Here is a 27,174-nt window from a genome sequence, read left to right on the forward strand (position 1 = left end):
GATAATTATGAGGCTGCAATCATGGAGCTGAAAAGCACAAAGTGCACAATAAATTATTTTACAATTATACCAACATGTAACGCACTTTGTGCTCACTTGTAGTACTTTTAGGTTCAGCGCAAGTCTGTTTAGCTACAGCACCAGTATTTACCAATCCACAGTACTGGATTAAGACGATCAAACAAGCATCTGCATATATCCACAGGTTCCTTAGCATCCAGTTTCAAGAGGGTGTATGGACAGGATTCCCAAACAATGGCACTCAACAGTTTGAAAAGCTGGGTAAAGTCTTGACAATGTCCACGTGAACAATCCTTTCCCCAAAGCCATTCCCCAATAAATTCAATTTAATTCACAGCTGCAAGACAAAGCCCCAAGAAAGAGATCATAGATCTGCCTATTAGTAAACCAAACAAACCAATTACTGGCAAAATCATCCTCCAGTCACTTGAGTTGTGAGGTAATGTAGGTACATAAACATTTTATCTATCCAAAACATTCCCTTGTACAAAATTCGGGTAACAAGTAATTTCATACCCCAGTGTCACATATCCACAACACGGTAATGACAGCAGAAACACAAGCCATACATGTACAAAAATGAAATGTCAACTAAACATGCTGTAAAACCTTAAAAAAATCACATGAAATGCAAATGACATGCAGGCATAAAATGAATACTATTTTTTTAAAGGAAAGCATATACAAAATAGTCTTGTGGAGGAGCTTAAAACAGAAAGAAAAATTCAACTAAGCTGGTCCAATAAACTTACTATCAATGAATAGGTTTATGCAGCACAATACATCTTCTGCCAGGATAATTTTACACCCTTAGCATAAAGACAGCAACCTACAGAAAAATTCCAGTTGCCAAGCCATTCCAACCAGCCCACGATACACTTACCTCTTGCACCCAGGTTGCAGCTAAGCCAATTCATCTAAAATCCATATCTATACATTTATCAAAATTCAGAGTTGCAAGGGCCAGAGCCTTCACCAATATATATATTTTTAAGGGGATACAGTATAGTAAACTTTCCCTGGATGGTACATCAGTCCACAGCAGAATACATCCACGCTGGATAATTCAGAATCGCTCACTTATCAGCTACTATGTCCAAGATGAAAAAAAAGTGACTATACTACTGGAAACCAATAAGGACACATGGCACAAGCACCACAACACAAATCAAACTTGGGATCAAACTGTAATAAAAGCCCAAACTTAATATCAATTATGCTACTAATCAAATCTCATGTTAGAATCCCAGCCTCAGGATTGCTCAACACGTGCTTAAAGGTACTTATTACAATATCTACCAAACTCACCAGGCTCACAACACTAGCAGTTTCTTATGATCCTACGTCATTAATCACATTAACACTGCAACTAGTGCACAACTTCACAATTTGGAGCAAGTCATTAATGCGGGGTTAAATCATCACTTGTGTGCACCAAAAATTCCAGTTTAAGCTAAATAATAGCCAGCTCCACTGGGACAAAATGACTACAAATTAGGTGACTCAAGTTAAGAGACTCAAGTACTTGCTTAATTGGACGGAGGGGGTGTGGGTAGGAGGGTATGCCTGGGGTGCATACCTGCAGGGTGATTCCCCAGTGGTGACCAGACATTGCGGGAGCTCTGGCTTCAAAAGAAGGAGCATCTTAAGATGGTATGCCACTCTGAGTGGACAGTGAAACTTCTTGTTGATTGCCACTGCACTCTAATCTACAGGTGCATTACTATGCATGCATAGCAGGGGGATAGATGCAAAACAAAAAACAGCCCTAATGACTGAATCAACCAGGGCACCTCTCTACTGGCTCTTGTCCTAGTAATGAGGGAAAAATGAGATAGTACATAGATAATTTGATAGCTGTAAGGCAGTGGGGGGGTCTACATAACTGAATACAGGCTTCTATTCACATCAGTCACCACCCAAGGAAACCTTGGGTTTATTTCAAAAAAGTATTAGAGAAAACGATACTCTTTCTGTTCCATACTCCAGAGAATGCAATCACTGTGAAAGCGACTAAAATGCATGTCATACAATTCCTAATGAAATGACAACTCGAACAGCATAGGCTTCACAAATAGTTTTATTATCAACAGTGAAGTAACAATTTAGTCAAAGAGTCCAAAGCCCATATCTTCATCAGACTCTTCAGATTCTTCCTTCTTTTCTTCCTCTTTCTTCTCAGCAGCTATAATAAAAAATAAAGTTATAATACATACACCCCCTTACTTGCAAGTAATTTACAAAAGGACTTAAGAGCTACAAAATGAATTGCAAAATGTTATTTCAATAATTAAAATCTGAACATTTAGTTTAACTTATAAGCATAACAGGACATAAGATGCATTTCCATTCATTTCTCCAAGATTAACCCTCTAGTGTCTAAAGGATACTTTCAAAAATATCATAAAAGCTTTAATGAAGCACATCAAGCAAGTGCACAGACACAAGGAACTGACATTCCAACGCACAGTAAAACAGCACTACTTATGCTGGGCTTGGCCAGAAACTCCATCCTGCAGTTTTTTGGGCTGCATTTCTGTACAATCATAAAAGTTGGGAGACCGAAGCTTTACACAGCAATTTACAGAACCTGGCAACATGTTGATGTTTTTGATGCCCAACTAAAAAATTACCCAGTCCCCCTTCAAATACCTGCATAAAGTTCGTCTAGACCGAGGTAGTGTTCATTCCCCTCTGCTTAATGAACTACCTGGCTACCTAGCAGAAAAAGGTCTCCCATTTCAGCAAAGTAACATTCATTCGGGGCTATATTACAATGCTGAAACGCAATATCAAACCCCAAATGAGGGACATGTATTCATTGAAAAGCATATAAACAATTCAATGAATACTTTACAGGGCAAAGATGTAGTTGGCCAACTACACAGTGTTGCCCTTTTCTCCACCGTAGTGCAATCTCGGAGTTGGCATATTTATTAGGGGGTGTGGGGGGCAAAGCCCCCCACAGTTATGTTTGTGCAAGCGAATTCCTTCCCAGGGAAAGAATTCGCTATTTTGACCGTTCGCGCTTTAGTGATGTCGACGAAGAGGCATTCACTTAAACAGCTCTTCAGTGTTATACTATAGACCTTATTCATTAGAGACGTTTTGGTCAAGTACTTTTTGGCATTAATTGCTCGTTTTTGCCATCTGCTGTTCGTTTTGCCGTTTCTGTACTTTAACCTACTGTATTTTATTGCATCTCTAAATCGTTTTTATTATGGTGCACTTGGTTTTCTGCCAGTTTTAAAAAATTTAAACTGCATTTACTTTTTTTGACTTATTTTCCGATTTAGACAACACACTCAAGTGTGCTTGCCTTTTCAGAGCATATCCACCGTTTATCGCTTGTCCTTGCCTGCTTTTCTAAAAAAAAAACTCTTGTTGCTGGTTTCCCGGCTTTCTGAACTAGTTCAGTTCCCAGGGAGGTCCTTCTGATTACCAGTGAGAGTGTGTACAGCCATTCTAGCACTAGAGGAGTGGTTTCAGCACTGAAACTGTAGCCTATTGGCAGTTTTTGGGCTAATTTCTAACCCTTTATTCTTTCTGGCATTAAAAACGCGTGTTTGCACATCGCCGCGGGGCTATTCCCAGTGCCAGAAAGTCGGCTCTTCAAATTTTCAGTAGTAGCACTAAAATCTATATCCCTGTGACTAGCACTTGCTCTAGAACTACTAGAAAGCACTAAGTTGTAACTTAATACAAGCACTAAAATCCTCCCTGTTAATAAGGGAAATTAACCGCAGGCACTAAGAAGCCTAAAATTAGTACCTTGCCAAGGTAAGGGAAAACAGCTCTTGTACTTTACTAGATAGCCCCTAACCAGGCACGTCCAAGGAGCAGCTTCTGGTGATTTCTCCTGTCCACCTGGTGAATATGGGCATACTGGGGCAATGTAGCAATTGCCTCATGTACACAGACAACACTCTCCTCCTACCACCAAATACTGTAACCTGCGAGAGATGCAATTACATAGCCAAACGGGAAGCAAAGCTCTCTCCAGCCAAGACTGTGTTAAGACAGTCAAGAGGAGAAGGTAAACATCTGCACTACACCCTCAAGCAACACATTGCCCCACAAAACCCACACCATCACTCGCACATAACATAAAACCCACATATGCAGAGAACCTTAACATTAACCTAACCAAGCAATGAGGACCTCCGAAGCCAAAACGCAAACACCAATCACAACCAAAGCGACACAGCTCACACTACCAGTGTGCCACCCAAAAACGGCCCCTAAGGCAAGACAATGTACCAAACACTTTATAGGTGACTATAGTCAGGCACACTGATGTCCCACTTACCAGGCTAAACAAGGAGAAAATTAGTCAGCTGCATGCCAGGTGCCAGGATCCGACACATAATGCATGCACTCAAAGTCACTCAAGTACAAATATGACTGTCGTTCATGTTGGGGGTGAATGACTTGAGACGTACCTCCCTGGACTACATGGAGGGACATGGAAGAGCTCTCAAACCATGTGGCCCAGGCAGGTATGACCCTAGCCCCGAGTAGCATCCTGCCTTCGCTCAGAATGATACCACAGTATAAGGACAACATGATAGACTTCAACAATTGGCTAAGCTTCTGATGTCATTCAAAGGGGATCCGGTATCTGTCTGCCTGGGACAACATGATCGACAAACCACGATGCTTTACCAGAGAGGTCTGTACCTGTCGCCCATGGGATTCAGGTTACTGGCCAAGGCCCTTGCCACCCATATAGTGTCTTTTTCAGGCAAGGTTCAAATGACAAAACCACCAACGTAACAAACACAAACATGCAAAATCTGTGGGTAATGCTACTCAATGCTAGAAGTCTAAACCTCAAAATGCACTCTCTCGAGGCACTCCTAAAAATTGAGAAGATAGATATCTGTGCAGTAACAGAGACCTGGTTCAAGGCTCCAGAGTGCACCACAGCAATACCAGGCTACAAGTCTTAGCACACTTTTCGGCCACCAAACCAGGAATGAAACATGAAAGGTGGAGCAGTGTCCATATTCACCAAGGACATTCACACCTCCATGCTAGTAGCCCAACATAATGCATCTGAAATTCTCCAGGTGCAACTGGCACTAGGTAAAGCTGCAATCCAAATTGTAGCTTGCTACAAATCCCCCATCATGCCCCAAGAGTCCCACCACACCTTTCTAAACATATTAGAAAATATTAAGATACAACCAAACACCCTAACATTGGGTGATTTCAACTACCCCGCAAGTAACTGGGAAAACTACTCCGGTACCAACACCTTTGCCCAACGTTTCTTGGAATTCATTAATTCCAATGCCCTAGATCAACTAATTCATAGTCCCACCAGGGGCTCAAATATCCTAGACCTGGTCATCACCAACATGGGAAATAGATGCTCCACACCAGTGGTCAACCCCCTCGTTGGTCAGGTCTGACCATAAACTAATCACCTTTGACATCCACAACCCACCCCCACAGTAAGGAAACCATTAAAAACTTTGCTCAAAGACAACTTCATGCTACTCAAGTCAGAAGTGACTAACTTCACGACACCCATGCAGAAGGGAACTGAATGTTCAACGGCTGAATCCTACACTAAGGCACTGTACAAGCACATACACTCGTGCACGAGTTGTGCCATCCCTAACGGAACCAAGACAGGCTCCTCCAAAAAAGGAAGCCAATCTAGTGGTCCTCAGCCATAAACAAAATATACAACAGAAGGAAGAAAAACTGTTGCAGAAGAGAGGAAAATCCCAAGATGTAAAAAACTCCACTACCAGCCTTAGCAAAAAGCTGAGATCCCTCATAAAATCCTCCAAAGCTAGTTACGAAAATAGAATTGCCAAAGATTCCAAAGACAACCACAAGGCATTCTATACATATGTCAAAAATTTAAGTGGCAATGCTCAGATCTGCTCTGAGCTACAACAGAATGACATTAAATACACTGATCCCAAGGATATCGCCAATATCCTGGCAGATCGATTCAGTGCCAATTTCACCCCCCCTCACTCCCTAAAGGGCCCATCCCAATACCAGCAGATTGCCAAATTCCAGTCATCACAGCATCCATGGGACTAGATGATATACCAGGCTATATACTACATGAACTACAAAATGAACCGACACCTCACCTAAGCGTCATGTTCAACCATAGCCTCACCTCAGGCTTCGTGCCCACTGAATGTCGCACACCTACAGTCATCCCACTTCACAAGGGAGGATCCACCCTGTATCCTGGGAACTACCGCCTCCATCAGTCTGATGAGCCTGGTCTGCAATGTCATGGAATGCATTATCATGGAACTTATAAACAAGGACATTGGCACCCTTCAAACATTGGACCCCACCCAGTTTGGGTTCGTGAAGGGCTGATCCTGTCTCCTCAACCAGATTGATTTCTTTGAATCAGTCTCTAGAGCCGTGGCAAGCTGGTCCACACAGCCTATCTGGACCTCGCCAAAGCCTTTGACACCATCCACTACTCTGGAATCAGATAAACTTACCAAGCTGGGCATTAATCCCTACATCACTCGATGGGTTGCCAATTGGTTTACTGACAGAACACACACTAAAAATATTCAAATCCAGATCCAGCTCCAGACAAGTGGAGTACCTCAGGTTTCAGTCCTGGGACCGCTCTTGTTTGGCATCTACTTCTCTGAAGTACAGGCCAACACTTAGCGACTCCGGCTAACAAAGTTCACAGATGACATTATCGATTCCCCAAATTATGCAGATACCCTACAAAAGGGCCTTACAGTTTTGGCCTTATAGAAACAGATGCTTGGTGCCAGTCTAACTCAAGCTCAATGCCAAGAAAAGTAGTTACCCCCCTTCAGAAAAAAAACATATCCATGAACTACCACATAGGCGGCAATACTCTATAAACACAAAGTGTTAGGAGAGACTCAGGTGGACAGTGGTCTCACCTTTAATGACCACATCGCCACAACAGTGAGGAAATCCTTCTATGTGGTACAACCTCATCACATCGCCACAACAGTGAGGAAATCCTTCTATGTGGTACACCTCATCACAAAGGGCTTTTCATCCAGAAAGGAGGCCTTTGTCCCACTGTACTAGTCCCTCATTAGACCCATTATACAGTACAATGCCCCAATTTGTATGTACCTCACAAGACATCTGCAACAGTTGGAAAGGCCTCAGAAATCTCTCTACGTATCACAGGCCTAAAGCAGACGCCCTATGCAGACAGTCTAAAAAAATTCCAGCTGTACTCTGTCACACATCGCCTACTCAGAGACGACCTCTGCTTAACTTACAAGGCCATGTCTAACCCAGAGCTGCTGGACATGCTCCACCTAAAGAAAGCCCAATCGCTCAGAGCCACACTCTGCAGGGAACTAAACCTCGTTGTCACAATGAACAAGACAAGCTGGAGGGATAGGTTCCTGACCCAGAGACTCCCCATACATGTCAAGCAGAGCGCCTCTTTGGCCCTATTCAAAAGGAAGCTTGACAATTGGATGGGAGATGGGAAATTCACCCCGGGAATCACGTCAGTCGCCCTAATAGACAGGGGTCCAGGGAAGTAAACATTGTGGGTATAAACAACCAGGGAATTGTCATGGCTAGGCTTGTACAGGCCCTAGGGCCGACAGTCTAGTACCAACCTATGAACCACAGAAAAAATGTTTAAAGGGAAAAAACATGGACAGAGAACCTAGCACATCAAGTTGGCTCAAACAGTACTTTTTGTATGCAATCCTATATGACAGTCTACCACTCCCAGCATTAAGCACTTTGAAAAACATGAGGTTACAGGCAATGTTATCCTAACAACTCTTCCCAGTCACAACACTGCTGCTGAAGAGTGGGACCTGCAGCACTAGTCCTTAATGTAGCTCTTCTCTTTTCAGTTTCACAAAATGACTACAGGCTCCTCTGGAAGCACCATATTTTAATCTCCATTATAATAGCACTATTCTGAAAAACTGACCCAGTAGGGAGCAGCTGCCCTGTCTACTTCCATAAAAAAATGGAAACAATTTGAACCATCTATTCTCACCAATTTTAACATCTACAGCACTGTTTCAATTTCCACAACCCAGCAAAGCAGTTATTCAAGACTGTTCATGCTTCACACTGAAGCCTCATTCAGATTCTGATCCTGCCTCTTACAACCCCATAGCAACAAGCTTGTTTCACTGCATCACAGGTAGGGAGTGAAAAAAAAAAAAAGAAAAACCCTTTACCTGCTGGAGCAGCGGCTGCTTTATCACCTCCACCCGCAGCAGCTGCAGAAACAGCAACAGCTCCACCTGCTGGCACACAGGCTAGTTTGGACAGGCCTACGAAAGGAAACAGTTAAGTTATGTGGTAATACTGCATTTCTTGACACGCTTTAAATGTTACACATGGAACTTTATGGAACAGTTACTATATGGAGAGTTACAAAATATTTAATATTTTAACAATACTGCTTACCATACTTTAACAAAATTATATGGCAGACAAATAAGCACTACTTGCCACTAGAATAAATCCATAATAACTCTACTTCCCCATGTGGTTTATCAACCCTAAACTGACAGTGAAGCAAGGACAATAACGCTGCAACTCAATTTCTTAAGTGGCAAAATAATCAAAGAGGAGACTTTAGCAACAATTTGAATGCAATCCCCATATTTCAGTGGACCTAAAGTAGGAACTTGCCAGTTCAGGCAATGTGAAACAGAACACAACTCTAGCAAGGGAATGAGGCTGATGCTCTAAATTTTTTTTACTGCATACGGCCTTAAATGCATTCAGGTCACCTTTCCATGAGGAATGAATTAACAGAATAGTTGAAAGTAATACTGCATCTTGGTCATATGCAATTTAACATAAAGACTGCATTTCAGTACACATTTTTATGAAATGGACACCAACCAATGAAAACTATGCAACAAGTACATATCAAATACAGTACTTAAAGGGCACATACCTTACAGTTATGACGTGTACATGTTTTTTTTTACCAGCAGATATAGACTTGTTCTGAGGTTTATTTTTCTTGACAAAGCAATATCGGTTAAAAGGTAAATACTTAACTATGCCTTCACAGATAAAAGTCCTAGTCTAAAAAAAAAAACACTCTAATTACAGTGCAGATTTTTACAACTTAAGGTCAAGAGAATACACAATACTTTAATAAAAAGACATACCAGCTAATTCACTTCAACTAAAACTTGTACTAGCAAACATAATTAAAGTTGTACTACAGGGCAATACCATTCAATAATATTGCAAAATTACAAAAAAAAATCACAGCAAGAGGTTCTCTGGTTCGATTCTCGGCTGGGGTGCCTTCTGTGCAGAGTCTGCATGTCCTCCCTGCATCCGTGTGGGTTTCCTGCCACGTTACACAGACATGCATCTGGAGAGTTTCTCCCAGAACCTCCGCTGAAAACTGGCTTCGTTCCAAGTCAGACTTTCCCAGTTAAATGTTAAATAAATAATGCTGTTCTATTTCAAAACACTACTACACAAATCTTAAAAATATTAACCTATAGCCCATCCTAACCTATTAAAAAAAATAGTCTCGATTGAAACCATCACATTTTAAGTACATCATGCTACCTTTCTACCCTCTGGTGGTATTTTTAAATCCTTAAATTTTAGAAATCCTAAGGTATTTTTAAATCCTTAAATTTTAGAAATCCTAAAATTCCTCTAAGACGCTAAGAGGATGGGCAGTGCACTAGACAGCCATCTACAACACTGTATGGTTCCAACAAAGACACTAATCACTTTGTAACAGACTAAAACACACGTGCACTTTTACAATTAAGACTTAAAATGTCAAACACTCAAATATTAGCTTAAACTTAAAGATAAATTATTAATGGTTTTCAAGTCTAACATTTTATAATAATTTAACAGTTTGTGTGTGCTTGTTATTGAGTTAAGTGGCTCTAAGTTTTCTTTTCTATTGTTAAAATCGTAATTTAAAAAAACATTTGTTTAAACAAATCCCTATAAACTGCCTTGTATCGCACTTCACTTTTTTGCCTCACATCTTGACATTAAGTTTATGGAACTCTTGTGAAGCATCAACTACCTCAAAGTATGGTGTTTCTCTGAAATGGAACATGTTACTACATTTTTGAACTATGTGGCTTTCCTTCAATCGCCCGATTTACTTATGCAAGTTTACTTTCCTCAATATAATTGTCTCATGGCTTTTGGCCACTGTCAGGATTGCTTAAGTTGCCATTTACCACTGCTGTCAACAGCTGCTGCTAAAACTTGGAAAAGGAGTGCAAGGGATGTGAATCCTTTCAGAGACGCAATAAAAACCACTGGAGAGAGAGCTCAAATTCCAAGGTGCATGACAGAATGTGCAAATGGTTTCCAGACACTATGGGAAGCCTTCTACAATTCTATGGATGAACGACAGAAAGGCCAAACCAGCAGCTCCTTTAGGTACTGAAGACCCAAAATGCAGGGTTCATACTAGACTAACTGCCCTTTTGGGCCATTTTAAGCCTAACCACTTGTCCAATGTCAGAATCAAACCCTGCACCTTGTGTCTGTAAGGTAAACACCTTAACCAATATGCCAACAGTGTGTGCAAAGGTGAGAATCAAACTCTGTAACTTGTGCCTGTGAGGTAAACACTAACCATTACACCAACCTGCAGTTTGCTAGACAGCCAAAAAAGTCCTTACAGCAAAACAGACCAACTTGTAATGATTGCAGACTCCACAGCACCAGTTATGTGAAAGTAACTACACATACAAATTTAGCTGCAAGAATAGGGCATAAAACCACAGGAAGGTCATGAGAAGATAACGTGACAAAGGACAACTGGTCCCCAACTGCTAAATTTTTGGAAGAAAACACTGACCCCATGTGAAAAAATGTGACAAAGGGGTTGTGATGGAACACCTAAACACCAGGGCAAGTGGATTCAAATCACACCAAGTATCAGTTACACTCAATGCACTTCCACTGATCAAAAGCAAATATTTAACAATAAGCTCAAACTATGGGGAGAGGAAGTTCCCTCTTGCACCAGACGACTATTCTCAACCACGAGATGCTGGGGCACGCTCTCTTTCAATATAATACCATTCACAAAGTTATGATTAGACTTTCCATTTTGCCAACAAATTCCTTGAAGTGGTATGGCCATTGCCAGTAATTTTACAAGGTTAAGGCCCACTTTGAGGAGGCCTAGGAGACCTGCTAGCTAAGTGGCTTACTCAATGTTGCACAATAAGCAAGCAGAGACAGGACAAACTCAGCATTGCAGGATGAAGACTCAGCAGCTGGTAGCCTCAGTCCTCCATGGCAACCACCACACAGCCTAGATGTACTCAACCTCAAGTAATCATGAATTCACCCAATTCTGTATGTACTTCAAATGCTTAGGAGTATTTTGTCCGGAGGAAAGGCAAAGTTGCACATAATCTATACTAATGGGCGGTAATGAAGACATACCTCTTTCCTGCAAATTTTACAAAGGGAGCAAAAATAGACAACCCATGACTGAAAACTGAACCCAGTGAGCCACTGGAGAGGGCAGAGACTGTACATAGTCAGACACTACTCATTAGATATGTTCAAAGGTTAAGCCACAAACCAATTCATAAGAGTGCCTGAACTGTCCAAAAAGAATGTTAGTCAATTGTAGCAAAAGCAGAGCTATCAAGGACAAACACTGACCGGTTACCATTAGGCTATGGGTGACCAGATCAAGGAGTCTCAGTACTATGCCAAGGGCAAAATCAACACAGGAAATACTTCCAATGAACCGGTGTCCTTTGAATAAACAAATCCTTATGAAAAAAGATTCTGCAGTCCATTCTAAAGAAGAAACAGTCCAAAATTAGTCCACCTCAGGTGCAAAGAAAACAGCCATTTACATCCCATTTAAAATTTTTTTTAAATGTTATTTTACATTTCTTAACCGGAAAAGTCAGACTTTGAACGAGCCAATTTTCAGCGGAGGCTCGGGGAGAAATGCTCCAGATGCAGGTCTCTAATGTGGGAGGAAACCCACACGAATGCAGGGAGGACATGCAGACTCCATACAGAAGGCACCCCAGCAGAGAATCGAACCGGAGAACCTCTTGCTGTGAGGTGACAATGCTACCGCTGCACCACTGCGCAGCCACATCCATTCTTTCTCCTACATGAGCTAAGTTTTGGCTACTTGTTAGCACATCCGGTTCAAATATATATACTTTGAGTCTAACTGCTTATATATCATGCTTTCACGGTTTCTGTAAATTGCTTGCAAAATGTCTTTTGCAGCATATGAATTCAACATCCGTCTTGTAGATAGGAATTTACCAAGCTGCTACCTTTACATCTCTCTATGCATGCATCAAGTGCAGCTATCACAGCTTGAAGCTGGTCCAAATGTCTGTTTTACCCAATAAACAATTCTAAACTCACATTCTTCAGACCTGTCCCTTGTAGATCAAGCTTCTCTGATTAATCCAAACACAAGTCATTACTTAGAGAAAACTTGACAGAGAATCCCGATGACTCAACCTGCCAACCACCCAAAAATGACAGTTTAGTCAAGCAGATACTTCCCTCAACATAAAATATGAAATTGCTCAATGAACAGATAGTGTAGGACCAATGGCCAATGAGAGAACTCAAACTCCAGGTAAGCAAGTGGAAAGAAGTCCAGTCCTGTGGTACCAATGGAAAAAGTTCAACTTGGATTGCAGTCTGGGCTAACAACTGAGGCACTAGAAGAGCAATTTGAGGGCAGGAGCAAGGCAGTCCCTGATGGTCAACTGTCCCTGTGCAAGTGGAGGCCTGGATAGCTCCCAACAGTCAAGACACTGGGGAAGATGGACTCAAGACCTAAAACTCAGCAAAGGTGGCTCTCATGAGGCACATGTCAGGAATGCAAAGGATGCTCTTGCAGTGATGTTTAGCTGCCCAGGAGTCATCAAGGGTGGGGAAGTTCCCAAACTTCAATCATGAGAGCTATGCAAAAATACTGCTCTTGCCCAATATGAAATGGACAGTAACAAGAAGCCTGATAGCCATCAGGCATTACAAAATAATTGACAGGAGATAACAGAAATGTTTAGTTTCATAGGTTGATACTAGGCTATCTGCCCTAGGGAATTTATAAGCCTAGCCAGAGTGCGTTTGGGCTTTCGCCATCCTTTTAGATTAGTTGACTGTGCCTCTGTGTAGTAGGTCACAGAAGATAGCCCTTTTGAGGTTAGTTTACTGTGCCTCTGTCTAGCAGGGACACAGAAGAGATCCCAGGGGTAAACCTACGATCTCACATCCACTTGTCAAGATTTCTCTTGAAGAGGGTCATTGAGGGACTCTAACATGGATTGGGATTTTGTTCCAGAGTGAGGGGAGCCTCTGGGATATGAATCTGTCCCTCCAGCATGTCCTATTTATTTCTGTGCTGAGGTTTAAGTTCCTGGAGCATGTAGCTCTAAGGGATTTGGATTTCCTGAGGTGGAGCATGTCGTTTAATTCTGGGTTGGACATGGCTTTATACGTCAGGCACAGATCGCCTCTGAGTAGGTGGTAAGCAACTGAGTAGAGCTGGAGTTTCTTTAGCCTAACTGCGTAGGGCATCCGAGTCCCTTGACCCTCTTGGTGAGGTACTTTTGGGGTCTTTCCAGTTGCTGCAGGTGTCGGGTAAGATACATCCCAAATGGAGCATTGTATTCAATTATGGGCCTGATGAGTGATGAGTAGAGGGGCACAATGACCTCTCGATCTAGATGTGAACCCTTTCGTGATAAGGTGGGCTATATAGAAGGTCTTTGCTAACCACTTTGGCAACGTGATTGTCAAAGGAGAAATTGCTATCTACTTGGGTCCCCAAATCCTTAATTACTTCTTCCGTACTTAATGGATTACCACCTATGTGGTAATTTGTGGGCACTTTGTTTTTCCCAAAGGGGATGACTATGCACTTTTTGGCATTTAGCTTTAGGCCATGGCTCTGGCATCAGTTATCCATCTCTGCGAGACCCTTTTGGAGGATGCTTATGTCAGAGTCTCAATTATGGTACCCAGTTTGCAGTCATCTGTGAACTTGGTCAGCCATAGTCCTCCCATGTTAGCCTGTACCTCAGAGAAATATATACCGAATAAGAGAGGTCCCAGGACCGAGCCTTGTGGGACGCAACTTGTAACTGGTTTAGAGTCTGACATGGCACCTGCAATTCTGACCATGTGGGTTCTATCCCTGAGCCAGTGTGCAACCCATCTTGTGACATAGGGGTTGATATTTAAGCTGGTGAGCTTATTTATGATGCCTGAGTGGGGTATTGTGTCGAAGGCTTTTGCAAGATCCAGGTAGGCTGTGTGGACTACCCTTCATCTATGGCCTTGGTGACAGTTTCAAAGAAGTTGAGCAGGTTCAAGAGGCAAGATCTGCCCTTAACAAAACCGAATTGGTTAGGATCCAGTGTTTGGAGGTTCCCAATGTCTTTGTTTAGGAGTTTCATGATGATACGCTCCATAGCTTTGCAGACCAGGCTAGTCAGGCTTATAGGGCGATAGTTTCCGGGGTCCATTGTGGCACCACCTTTGTGGAGTGGGACCACTGTTGCTGTACGCCATTCCTTGGGTACATATCCTGTAGTAAGGCTGAGATTGAACAGTGACTTCATGTGAGGGTTCAGTTCTTCTTGGAGTTCGTGTAAGACGCAGCCCGGGACACCGTCCTGTCCCATTGATGCTGTGTTTTTTGCTTTAGACAGGGCAGCTCTGAACCTGTCTCCCAGGATGTTGGCAATGTCTGTGGGTTCAGTGTATTTTTTGTCATTTTGAACCAACTCTGAGCTTATCTGGGAGTTGCCACCCAGGTTCCTGACACAACTAAAGAAGGCCTTGTGATTATCTTTAGCATCTTGTGCAATTTTTCTTTCGAAGCAAGCCTTAGATGCATTCTTGTGCAATTTTTCTTTCGAAGCAAGCCTTAGATGATTTTATGAGGGATCATAGTTTCTTGCTAGTACTGATGAGAGATGCCTTCCCCTTTTTGGGATTTTGCTCTATCATGTAGTAGCTTCCTCCTTCTGTTGTATAGCTTATTTATGGCTGGGGTCCACCAGACAGGTCTCCTGCCTTTGGAGGAATGAGTCTTGGTTTTATTTGGGATAGCACGATCCATGCATTCCTGTAGGTGTCCATACAAAGCGTTTGTAAAGGATTCTGCGGTTTGGGCCATATTTTCCACTGGCTTTGAAGGATTCCACCTCGGTTTTGAGGTGTGAAGTTTGCTTTTGAGAAGTTCTTCACCGTGGTTTCCTTGGCTGGGGGTGGGGATGGGATATGGATGTCCAGTGAGATTAATTTATGGTCACATCTTACCAATGAGGGGTATACCTCTGGTATGGAACATAAGAGTTCCCATGTTGGTGATGATCAGGTCCAATGTGTTTTCCCCTCTTGTGGGAGTGGTGACCAGTTGTTCCATAGCATTTGAGTTTATAAATTCCCAGTCTATGTTTGGGTAGTTGAAGTCACCCAGTATAATGGTGTTGAGAGACCTTCATATTCTCCAGTGTTCTCAGGAAAGCAGAGTGGGGTTCCTGAGTTTGGGAGGGTGGTCTGTAGCAGGCTACAAACTGAAAGGCAGTTTTGCCCACTGTTAGTTGCACATGGATGGTCTCCGATGCTTCATGCAGTGCCACTAACCTGGAAGTGTGGGTATCTTTGATGAATATGGATACTCCCCCCCCCCTCCTTTTGCGGTTCGGTCCGTGTTTCGGGGCCGAAAAGCATGGTATGAGATATAACCTGGTAGTGCTTGCGTGCTCTCGGGAGCCTTGAACCAGGTTTCTGTTACTGCACAGATATCGATATTCTCCATACTGAGGAGAGCCTCGAGTGCATGCATCTTGAGGTTTAGACTTCTGGCGTTGAGCAGCATTACCCTTAGTTTCTTTTTCTTTGTGTTGTCTATGGAGGTGGGTTTGTCTTTTGAACCTTGCCTAAAAAAAGGCACTATGGGGGTGGCAAGAGCCTTAGCCAGTATTCGAAAGCCCGGGGGTGACAGGTGCAAGCAGTCCCTAGCGAAGCAGCATGGCTTGTCGAGCATGTCATCCCAGGCTGACAGACACTGGATCCCCTTTGAATGACGCCAATACTTTAGCCAATTGTTAAAATTGATCATTTTGTCTTTATACCGTGGCATCATTCTTGGTGAGGGTAAGATGCTACTCAAGGTCAGGGTCATACCGGCCTGGGCTACATGATCAGAGAGCTCCTCTGTGTCTCTTTTCATGTAGTCCAGGGAGGTACGTCTCAGGTCACACACCAGCATGGAAATGGAGTCATATTTGTACTTGCTTTGGAGTGACCTGAGTTGCTTGTGTTATGTGGCAGATCCTGGCACCAGACAGGCAGCTTACAGTGACCTTCTGGTAGTCTGAAAAATGTTTATGGTGGGATAAAAAAAGTGTACAACTTTACAGACTGCAAAATGCAAAGTAGGTAAAGCTGAGGGTTCTCAGCCAGAAAGATTAAAAAAGACATTTCTCTAAGAAGCTTGAAAGCCTAAAATACTGCCCATTTCTGCCAGCAAATAATTACAGACCGTAAAGAAAACATACCTGCATTGATGACATCATTTATATCTTTGCCATTCAGTTCATTGATGACCTGCCAAAGAAGCAAAAAATAAAAATTACTATTTGCATGCAAACCAGTGATTATCAGTGTATGTTGCAGTCTACCCCATACATCAGCAATTCAACCAGCCAATCCCAAACCAGAAAGCGAAGACTAAGATACTGGGAGATAGTAGCAAAACACCACAGACTAGGCCAATGCAATCAACAACTGTAGTATTCCAAAGAAAAACCCAAAACCAGCAAAACCAACTTCGAACAACAAACACTGGTGCTCCAGAAAAACGAGCCAAGGAAATAACGTAAAATAGTTTATTCAACTAAGTCGGATGAAGTCTGATGAAAACGTTGAATAAACTATTTTACGTTATTTCCTTGGCTCATTTTTCTGGAGCACCAGTGTTGTTAACTGTAGTATTCCTCCTTCTAGGCAGGCCAAAGAGGTACAAAATTCTCAACACATGGTCCAAAAAACCACATGTACCACCAGATGAAATCGCCACAAACATTCCACTTGTAACACTGACAATTTGCATCAATGCAAGGCTCTGTCAGCTATCTTCAGAGACTAGCACTGCTTTTCCAGATCTCTTAAAATGGACCAAAAAGTGATTACAAATATAGCTTATGCCACCACTCTGCATCACCAAGATCCCATAAATCAAAGTTTTGTGATGCAAGTATTTGAAAACTAGCCCATGAACATCAGCACCTTTTTAACCCAGACATTCCAGAACTCCTCAAAATATAGTCCAATTAAAAGCTCATCTTTTAAACCACCGTGCATTCCTTTTCACTACTCAATTTCATTGTAATGCAGTTAAATGCAATTATTAGACAGAATTTTAGCTGAAGTGCTACCACTTAACCCAGTTCTTGCAGCTTCTGTTCATCCATCTATAAAACAGAGGTTCAGAACCCGTGTACAATACAATGCTGTTAAAAAAAAAGCTGCTGTTTTTTAAATCCAGGGCCAGCAAGCGAAGTGAATACCAACAGCATGGAAAGAAAAATTCAGTGGAACAAAGCACGTTAGCAAAATAAGTAAAAGCAACGCTACAAAAGCGAGTTAGAATAAAAACTGGGACTGAAAGTAAAGAAGCAGCAACTTTGCCCTGTAAAACATTTCCCCCTCAAAATTGAAAGAACAAGCTCTTCCTACCGACACAAGGAATCTTTATAGCATTCTTATAGCTGGCAAAAGCATGCTCAGAGCCTTTAGACAGACCCATACACAGACCCATTACTGCAATCTGCTTTAGCAGCAGACATCTGCAAAAAAACAGCCATTTAAAGGTTTATACACCATCACCCCATTAGTGATGTCCGCTACAACATCCAAAGAGATTACATATCTGCAAAATCATGTTGCAGTAAGGAAAGACCTGCACAGCTGTCTGTCAGCTTTCAATGCTTACACCTCCAATGTCCAAGGCTGAAGGAACACATTTTAGTGACCATTTACTACAACATAAGAACCAAAGGATATGCATGGAGACAGTGTGATCCAAAATGTGTCTCAATATGCCCTCCACCCCCCAACCTTTCCTTCCAAAAAGAAGTTGGGCCTTGTGACTCAGCCCTCTAACCCAGTTAAAAACAAATAGAACCACAACAGAAGATATACACCTTCATGTCCGTCTCTACCCATGGGGTAACTAAGAATCATTCACTAGCAGTAGAGAGAAATACCAGATTACATTCTCACACACAAGGCCTCAAAGTCAAGATTTTTGAATGACAAATCCCACTTCCTCTCAAAAAACACACACTTTGTGCAACAGCAGGTAATGTTCACTGCCCTCCCCATAACACACATCGGGTACTTAGGGCTGCATATTTTGCTTTGTATAGTTTAATGACCATGATCAAACACAGTGTGTCAGACACCTAATGCACATTAGCCCTTGTTACAGCAGTGGCTGTAAATTGTACTACCAGGTTATCTTACAGCATCTGAAATGCAGGATCCAGACAGGGGCTGCCCATTTTTCAAATTACACAACCTTCAGGCTACTGAATGCAGACTGTATAAACACATTTTGACAATCTCAAAACTAACAAGGGGCTAATACTGTACAGAAAAAGTGAATGGCTGAAAAGTCAGGTTTGTAATTCCTTCTCATTGTCACTTCATCCACAAATCTGAAGAAATGATTTTCCAATTCCAGAAATTTAGCAATTCTTTCCTTTACCTATTTTCACCTTCTTTAAAAGAGAATGGAGAGAAGGCAGCTCCAATTCCTAAGTATCAGGACAGGCAAGGGAAGTACTTACAGGCATTACCTACCATCCATGGGAGATGCAGACCCCAGGAACCCCTAATCCTAATTTGTACTACAAAGTGACCCCTTTTTACTGCCTGCATCAAAAATAGTTCCTAAAGAAAGATGATCATGAAGTTTTACCTAGCCAATTGATATGTTATCCAAGAGTCTCATGCCTGTACCATTAAAATAAACTGGCACCCCTACCTAAATACCATGTTCAATCATAGCCTCACCTCAGGCTTTGTGCCCACCGAATGGCGCACCACGACGGTTATCCCACTCTACAAAGGGGGAGCCACGACAGACCCCGGGAAATACCGCCCCATTAGCCTGACGAGCCTGGTCTGCAAGGCCATGGAAAGTATCATGGAACTCAAAGACATTGGTAATCTCCAAACTCTGGACCCTATCCAGTTCGGGTTTGTAAAAGGCAGATCATGTCTCCTAAACCTGACTGACTTCTTTGAAGCAGTCACCAAAGCCATAGATGAGGGTAAGGTGGTTCACACAGCTTATCTAGACCTCACCAAGGCTTTCAACACCATCCCCCACTCTGGAATTACAGATAAACTCACTAAAATAGGTATAAATCCCCATGTCACAAGATGGGATGCCAACTGGCTCATGGGACAGAATCCACACCGTGAAAGTAGCAGACTCCAAATCCGACTTCATACCAGTGACAACTGGAGCACCACAGGGTTCAGTCCTGGGTCCTCTCCTGTTTGGCATCTATTTCTCTGAAGTACAGGCTAACACAGAAGGTCTTTGGCTAAAAAAGTTTGCAGATGACTGCAACCTAGGAGCCATAATCTAAACTCCTAACGATGTGGACATACTACAAAAGGGCCTCACTGAGACAATTGCCTGGTGTCAAAGCCATGGCCTGAAGATCCAATGCCAAAAAGAGTATTGTCAACCCCTTTGATTAAAACTCTGTACCCATGAACTACCACATAAGTGGTAGTCTACTTAACGCCTAAAGTGTGATAAGAGACCTTGGGACACAGGTGGACAAGTAGTCTCTCTTTTGATAATCACATCGCCACAATGGTAAGGAAATCCTACGTGGCTCACCTCATCACAGAAAAAAAGAGGTCATTGTTCCCTCCACGCATCACTCGTTAGATCCATTATAGAGTACAACGCCCCTTTTGGTATGTACCTCAAGACATCAACTGGAAAGGCCACAGAAATACCACACAGAGGATTACTGGCCTCAAACAGATGCCCTACGCAGACAGTCTCAAAAAACTCCAGCTTTACTCCATCTCATATCGCCTACTCAGAGGCAACCTCTGCCCAACGTACAAAGCTATGTCAAACCCAGAGCTGTTGGACATGCTCCACTTAAAGAAATCCCAATCCCTCCGAGCTACACGCTCTAGGGACCTAAACCTCGTCACCACAACAAACAGAACATGCTGGAGGGATAGATTCCTGCCCCAGAGACTTCCCATACTCTGGAGCAGACTACCTATGTCAAACAGAGCTCCTCATTAGCACTCTTCAAGAAAAATCTTGATTGGATGGGAAATAGGAAATTTACCCCAGGGATCACTTCTGTGACACTGCTCGACAGGGGCACAGGAAAATAATTTTCTTGGGTGGCAAAAGCCAGGGTACCTTTTTGGCTAGGTTTATATAGGCCCTAGGGCTAATAGCCTAGTACATACCTATGAAAATACAACTCATCTTGACAGGGCTTCTGAACACCTTTTCACTAGGACACACTACAAAATCCCCTTTAGTGTACGACATACATTTACCTCAATGTAGAAGACATCTTAAAATTGCAAAAAAGCCACAGAAGTTTCAACGGTACAGACTAGTCAAGATTTTCTTCACGTAGACGCCAATTCAGCCAGTAATTAAAAAAAACTTTGACCAAATGTCCTAAGGACAGCCAAAAGCAAACTCAATTAGGGAAAGGCACTCAAACACTACCACCTGGATACACACCTGTTAATTTACAAGTATAAAGTTTAGACAGCCAGTTCCAAGTATAAATGGGCATGTTACACCAAAAAAATCTTCAAATCCAAGAAATTACGCTAGGATATTTCACTTGCCACAATTAACTGCTTCTGATACTGCAAGGTGAGCAGCCAAAAACAGCAAGCAAACTTTTACCTAAAGCAACAAAATTCACAAGCTACCCGAAAATAAAAACTGTGCAGGTTCAAATGACAAATTCACCACCCTAACAGGTACAGGCAAGAAGAATCTGAGGGTATTGCTATTCAACGATAGAAGTCTAAACTTCAAAATGCACTCTCTCGAGGCACTCAAAATGGAGAACATCGACATCTGTGCAGTGACAGAGACCTGGTTCAAGGCTCCAGAGAGTACCCCTGCATTACCAGGCTATAATTCATACCACACCTTTCGGCCACCTTACCTGGACCGAAACACTAAAGGCAGAGGCGTGTCCATATTCATTAGGGATATCCACACCTCCAGGCTAGTTGTTCAGCATAATGCATCCGAGATTATCCAAGTGCAACTAACTCTGGGCAAGACCGCAAATCCAAATTGTAGCTTGCTACAGATCCCCCACCAAGCCCCAGGATTCCCATTCCTCATTTCTTAATACACTGGAAAATATTAGGGTACAACCTAACACCCTAATAATGGGCAATTTCAACTACCCTACCATTAACTGGGAAAACTACTCATGTACCAACTCTTGTGCTCAACGTTTTCTGGAATTCATAAATTCCAATGCCATGGATCAACTTATCCACACCCCCCAACACGGGCAGCAATATTCTAGACCTGGTTACCAACATGGGCAACCGTTGCTCCACACCAGAGGTCAATTCCTCATTGGTCAGATCTGACCATAAGCTAATCACCCTAGACATCCACATTCCTCCCCCACCCCCCATTAGGGAAACCACAGTAAAAAATTTCTCCAAAGCCAACTTCACGACACCCATGCTGACGGACAATAGAGGTACGACTGCTGAATCCTACACAAATGCACTTACATGAGTGCATGGATCGTGCAACCCCTAACAGAACCAAGATACTATCCTCCAAAAAAAGGAAGCCAATCTGGTGGTCCCCTGCCATAAACAAACTCTACAACAGAAGAGAGAAACTGTTGCAAAAAAAGAGTAAAATCCCATGATTGGAGAAACTCCCTGGTCACTTCAGTAAGAAGCGGAGATCCCTCACAAAATCCTCCAAAGCTAGTTATGAAAACAAAATCGCTACTGACTAAAGACAACCACAAAGCATTCTATAGCTATGTCAAGAATCTCAGTGGCAATACTCAGATCTGCTCCGAGTTACAGCAGAATGGCACTAAATATACAGAACCAACAGATATTGCCAACATCCTGGCAGACAGGTTCAGTGCTAACTTTACCCCTCTGTCATCCCCTAAAGGACCCATCTCTATACCAGAAGAATGCAAAGATGTTCATCGTGCTATGCTGCTGCAGTCATCACACTTGGGTTATCCCGTCAGGTCCCATGATCTGCCAGAATTCCAAAGCCTTGGTCCGGCGTCTGTTGTCATCGCTTCTTCCCTGACGTCAGAGCGGCAGGGGTATAAAAGAGGCAGCCGACGCCATTTTCTTCAGTCTTTCTTGCCGCGCGGTGCCCGAAGCAGAAGCAGTTCGCAAGTGCCGGTCGGCCAGCTCCTGAGATTTCTGAACAGAATTTCAGCCGAAGTCTTCTATAAAGCTAAGTACCCCGTCGGGGAAACTTTTCTCGCCTCAGACCGATGTCAAAGTTAATAATTGTATTTTTCGTGGGAAGCAAATACCTCCTAAGGATTTTCATTCTTATTGTATTCCTTGCCTAGGCCCAGACCACGACGTCCCTGGTTGTCGGTTTTGCGCTAGGTTCAATAAACGCACTATCAAGCGTCGGGCTGATACCTACCATGTTCAATCATAGCCTCACCTCAGGCTGTGTGCCCACTACTGAATGGCGCACAGCGACAGTTATCCCACTCCACAAAGGGGGAGCCACCACAGACCCTGGAAACTACCGCCCCATTAGCCTAACGAGCCTGGTCTGCAAGGCTACGGAGCGTATCATGGAACTTATAAACAATGACATTGGTAATCTCCAAACTCAGGACCCCACCCAGTTCGGGTTTGTAAAAGGCAGATCATGTCTCCCAAACCTGATGGACTTCTTTGAAGCAGTCACCAAAGCCGTAGATGAGAGTAAGGTGGTTCACACAGCCTATCTAGATCTCGCCAAGGCTTTTGACACCATCCCCCACTGTGGAATTATAGATAAACTCACTAAACTAGGTATAAATCCTTATGTCACAAGATGGATTGCCAACTGGCTCACTGACAGAACCCACACTGTGAAAGTAGCAGACTCCAAATCCAGCTTCAGACCAGTGACAAGTGGAGTACCGCAGGGTTCAGTCCTGGGTCCTCTCCTGTTTGGCATCTACTTCTCTGAAGTACAGGCCAACACAGAAGGTCTTTTGGCTAACGAAGTTCGCAGATGACTGCAGAACTAGGAGCCATAATCAAAACTCCAAAAGATGTGGACATCCTACAAAAGGGCCTTGCTGACACAGATGCCTGGTGTCAAAGCCATGGCCTCAAGCTCAATGCCAAAAAGTGCATTGTCATTCCTTTTGGTAAAAACTCAGTACCCATGAACTACCCACACATAGGTGGTAGTCTACTTAACACCGAAAGTGTGATAAGAGACCTTGGGACACAGGTGGACAGTAGTCTCTCCTTTGATAATCACATCGCCACAGTAGTCAGGAAATCCTTCTATGTGGCACACCTCATAGGTTCATAGGTTTATACTAGGCTCTCCGCCCTAAGGCATTTATAAGCCTAGCCCAAAGTTTTGTGGCTTACGCCACCTCTTATATGAAAAAATACTGTGCCCACTAGTTTGTTGTGCCTCTGTCCAGCAGTGACAGAGATGATTCCCGGGGTAAACCTACGATCTCCCATCCAGAGGTCAAGATTTCTCTTGAACAGAGCCAACGAGGTGCTCTGCCTCACATGGACCGGGATTTTATTCCACAGCATAGGGAGCCTGAGTGATAAATCTATCCCTCCAGCACGTCCTATTTATATCCGTGCTAAGGTTTAAGTCGCTTGCTCTAGTGGTTTTGGTGGATTTGGATGTTTTGAGGTGGAACATGTCCATTAATTCCGGGTTGGACATGGCCTTGTATGTCAGGCACATGTCACCTCTGAGCAGACGGTATGCGACTGAATAGAGCTGGAGTTTCTTCAATCTGGCAGCATATGACAGATTTTGGAGTCCCTTTATCCTTTTGGTGAGGAACTTTTGGGGTCTCTCCAACTGCTGCAGATGTCGGGTGAGATACATCCCGAATGGGGCATTGTACTCTATCATTGGTCTGATAAGTGAAGAGTACAGGGGAACAATGACTTCACTAGATCTGGATGTGAATCCCTTCATGATCAGGTGGGCAATGTAGAAGGTCTTTCTAACCACTTTAGCAATGTGAGTGTCAAAAGAAAGGCCACTGTCAACCTGGGTTCCCAGGTCCCCGATAACCTCTTCTGTGCTTAGTGGATTGCCACCTATATAGTAGCTTGGGGTTACCTTGTTTTTCCCAAAGGGTATGACTATACATTTTTTGGCATTTAACTTCAGGCCATGGCTCTGGCACCAGCTATCTGTTTCAGTGAGTCCCTTCTGAAGGATATCCGTGTCCGATGCACTTTCCACTATGGCGCCCAGTTTGCAGTAGTCTGCAAACTTTGTCAGCCAAAGTCCTCCCATGTTGGCCTGTACTTCTGAGAAGTAGATGCCGAACAATAGGGGGCCAAGGACCGAGCCCAACTTGTGACCGGCTTGGAGTCTGACATAGCGCCAGCAACTCTAACCCTGTGGGTTCTGTCCTTAAGCCAATTTGCAACCCATCTTGTGACATATGGGTTTACATTTAAGCTGGTATGTTTTTCTACAATACCCGAGTGGGGTATTGTGTCGAAAGCCTTTGCAAGGTCAAGGTAGGCTGTATGGACTGCCTTACCCTCATCAATGGCCTTGGTGACTGTTTCGAAGAAGTCGACCAAGTTCAAAAGGTATGATCTGCCCTTGACGAAGCCAAACTGGGTCGGGTCCAATGTCTGCAAGTCCCCTATATCTTTGTTTATGAGCTCCATTATGATCCTCTCCATAGCTTTGCAGACTAGAGTTGTTAAGCTTATGGGGCGGTAATTACCAGGGTCCGTAGAGGCACCACCTTTGTGGAGTGGGACCACATTTGCCGTACGCCACTCCTTGGGCACGTATCCTGTGGTGAGGCTGAGATTAAACAGCTGCTTTATGTGCGGGTTTAATTCCTCATTTAGCTCGCGTAGCACACAGCCGGGGACACAATCCGGTCCCATTGATGCTGTGTTTTTAGCTTTAGAGAGCAGCTTTCACCTGCGCATTTGAGATGTCTGGGAGGCTACACTCCGCTGGGATAGTTATCTCTCCTTTAGGGGAGGAGAGGGGGGTGAAGTTTGCACTGAACCTGTCTGCCAGTATGTTGGCAATGTCTGTGGGTTCAGTGATTTTTGTATCATTTTGGACTAATTCTGAGCATATCTGGGAGTTTCCATCCAGGTTCCTAACATAGCTGAAAAAGGCCTTATGATTGTCCTTTGAATCCATGGCAATTTTTCTCTCAAAATTGGCCTTAGTTGATTTTATGAGTGCTCGTATTTTTTTTTACTAATAATGATCAAGGGTGACTTCCCTTTTATGGATTTTGTTCTATCATGTAATAGCTTTCTCCTCTTATCGTAAAGTTTGTTAATGACTGGGGTCCACCAGACTGGACATTTGCCCTTTGTGGAAAGAGTCTTGGTTTTATTTGGGATTGCCTGATCCATGCAGTCCTGGAGGTGTTCATAGAAGGCAATTGTAAGGGCTTCCGCAGCTTGGGTTGTGGTTTCCACTGGCTCAGGGGCCTTGAAGGATACCACACCAGCCTTGAGTAGTGTGAAGTTTGCTTTAGAGAAGTTCTTCACTGTGGTCTTTTTTGTTTGGGGTGGGGGCGGGATGTGGATTTCCAGTGAGATTAGTTTATGATCAGATCTCACCAATGAGGGATATACTTCCGGTGTGGAGCATTTTGTTCCCATGTTTGTGATAATGAGATCTAGTATATTTTCTCCTCTCGTGGGAACAGTGACTAGCTGTTCCATGGCATTTGAATTTATGAACTCCAGGAACCGTTGGGCTAGAAAGTTAGGGCTTGAGTAATGTTCCCAAGTCTATATTCGGGTAGTTGAAGTCACCCAATATGATGGTGTTTGGAGATACATTTATACCCTCCAGTGTCTTCAGGAAGGCTGTGTGGGGTTCCTGAGTTTGAGAGGGTGGCCTGTAGCATGCTACAATTTGTAGAGCAGTTTTGCCTATGGTTAGTTGCAAATGGATCGTTTCCCGAAGCTTCGTGCGTTGCCACCAACCTGGAGGTGTGGGTATCCTTTATGAATACGGATACACCCCCTCCTTTTGTGGTGTGGTCCGGGTTTTGGGGCCGGAACGCATGATATGAGGTAAAACCTAATAGTGCCGGGGTGCTCTCAGGAGCCTTGAACCAGGTTTCAGTTACAGCACAGATATCGATGTTCTCCATACTGAGAAGGGCCTCGAGTGCGTGCATTTTGAGATTTAGACTTCTGGCATTGAGCAGCATTACCCTCAGTTTCTTCCCATTTTTGTTTTCTAGGGTGGTACGTTTAGAATTTGAGCCTTGCCTAAAAAAGGCACTATGGAGGTGGCAAGAGCCTTAGCCAATATCCGGAATCCCAGGGGTGACAGCTGCAAGCCGTCCCTTGTGAAGCAGCGTGGCTTGTCAAGCATGTCATCCCAGGCAGACAGACACTGGATCCCCTTTGAATGACACCAGACATTAAGCCAATTGTTAAAGCTGATCATTTTGTCTCTATATTGTGGCATCATTCTTGGTGAAGGAAGGATACTGCTCAGGGTCAGGGTCATACCTGCCTGGGCTACATAATCAGAGAGCTCTTCTATGTCTCTTTTCATGTAGTCCAGGGAGGTACGTCTCAGGACGTTCACACCAGCATGGACAATGACTGTCATATTTGTACTTGCCATGGAGTGACCAGAGTGCTTGTGTTATGTGGCGGATTCTAGCGCCCGATAGGCAGCTTACTGTGACCCTCTCCTTGTTCAGCCTGGTGAGTGGGACGTCAGTGTGTCTGACTATGGAGTCACCTATGACAAGTATGTTTGGTGCTGTATTTGGCTTTAAGGGCTGTGACTGCTTTGCACACTGATTTTGTGGTTTGTGTGTTGCTTGTGGGGTG

At 43.4% G+C, this 27,174-nt stretch overlaps 1 protein-coding gene across 2 annotated transcripts in view; it reads right to left on the reverse strand.

The window, feature by feature from the left end:
• Positions 1-2,083: 2,083 nt before the first annotated feature.
• RPLP2 (ribosomal protein lateral stalk subunit P2) overlaps positions 2,084-27,174 on the reverse strand; it is a 44,528-nt gene continuing 19,437 nt past the window's right edge. For both annotated transcript variants that reach the window (XM_044076617.1, XM_044076618.1), the window contains exons 3-5: positions 16,578-16,626; positions 8,226-8,321; positions 2,084-2,206 (exon numbers count right to left, since the gene is read on the reverse strand). In XM_044076617.1, coding sequence (XP_043932552.1) covers positions 2,127-2,206; positions 8,226-8,321; positions 16,578-16,626 — 225 coding nt within the window. In that variant the 3' untranslated portion in view covers positions 2,084-2,126. The remainder of the gene's footprint in view (positions 2,207-8,225; positions 8,322-16,577; positions 16,627-27,174) is intronic.

This window comes from Protopterus annectens, chromosome 7.part0, assembly GCF_019279795.1.
Source record: "Protopterus annectens isolate FY-2018-M chromosome 7.part0, PAN1.0, whole genome shotgun sequence".
Classification (NCBI taxonomy): Eukaryota; Metazoa; Chordata; order Ceratodontiformes; family Protopteridae; genus Protopterus; species Protopterus annectens.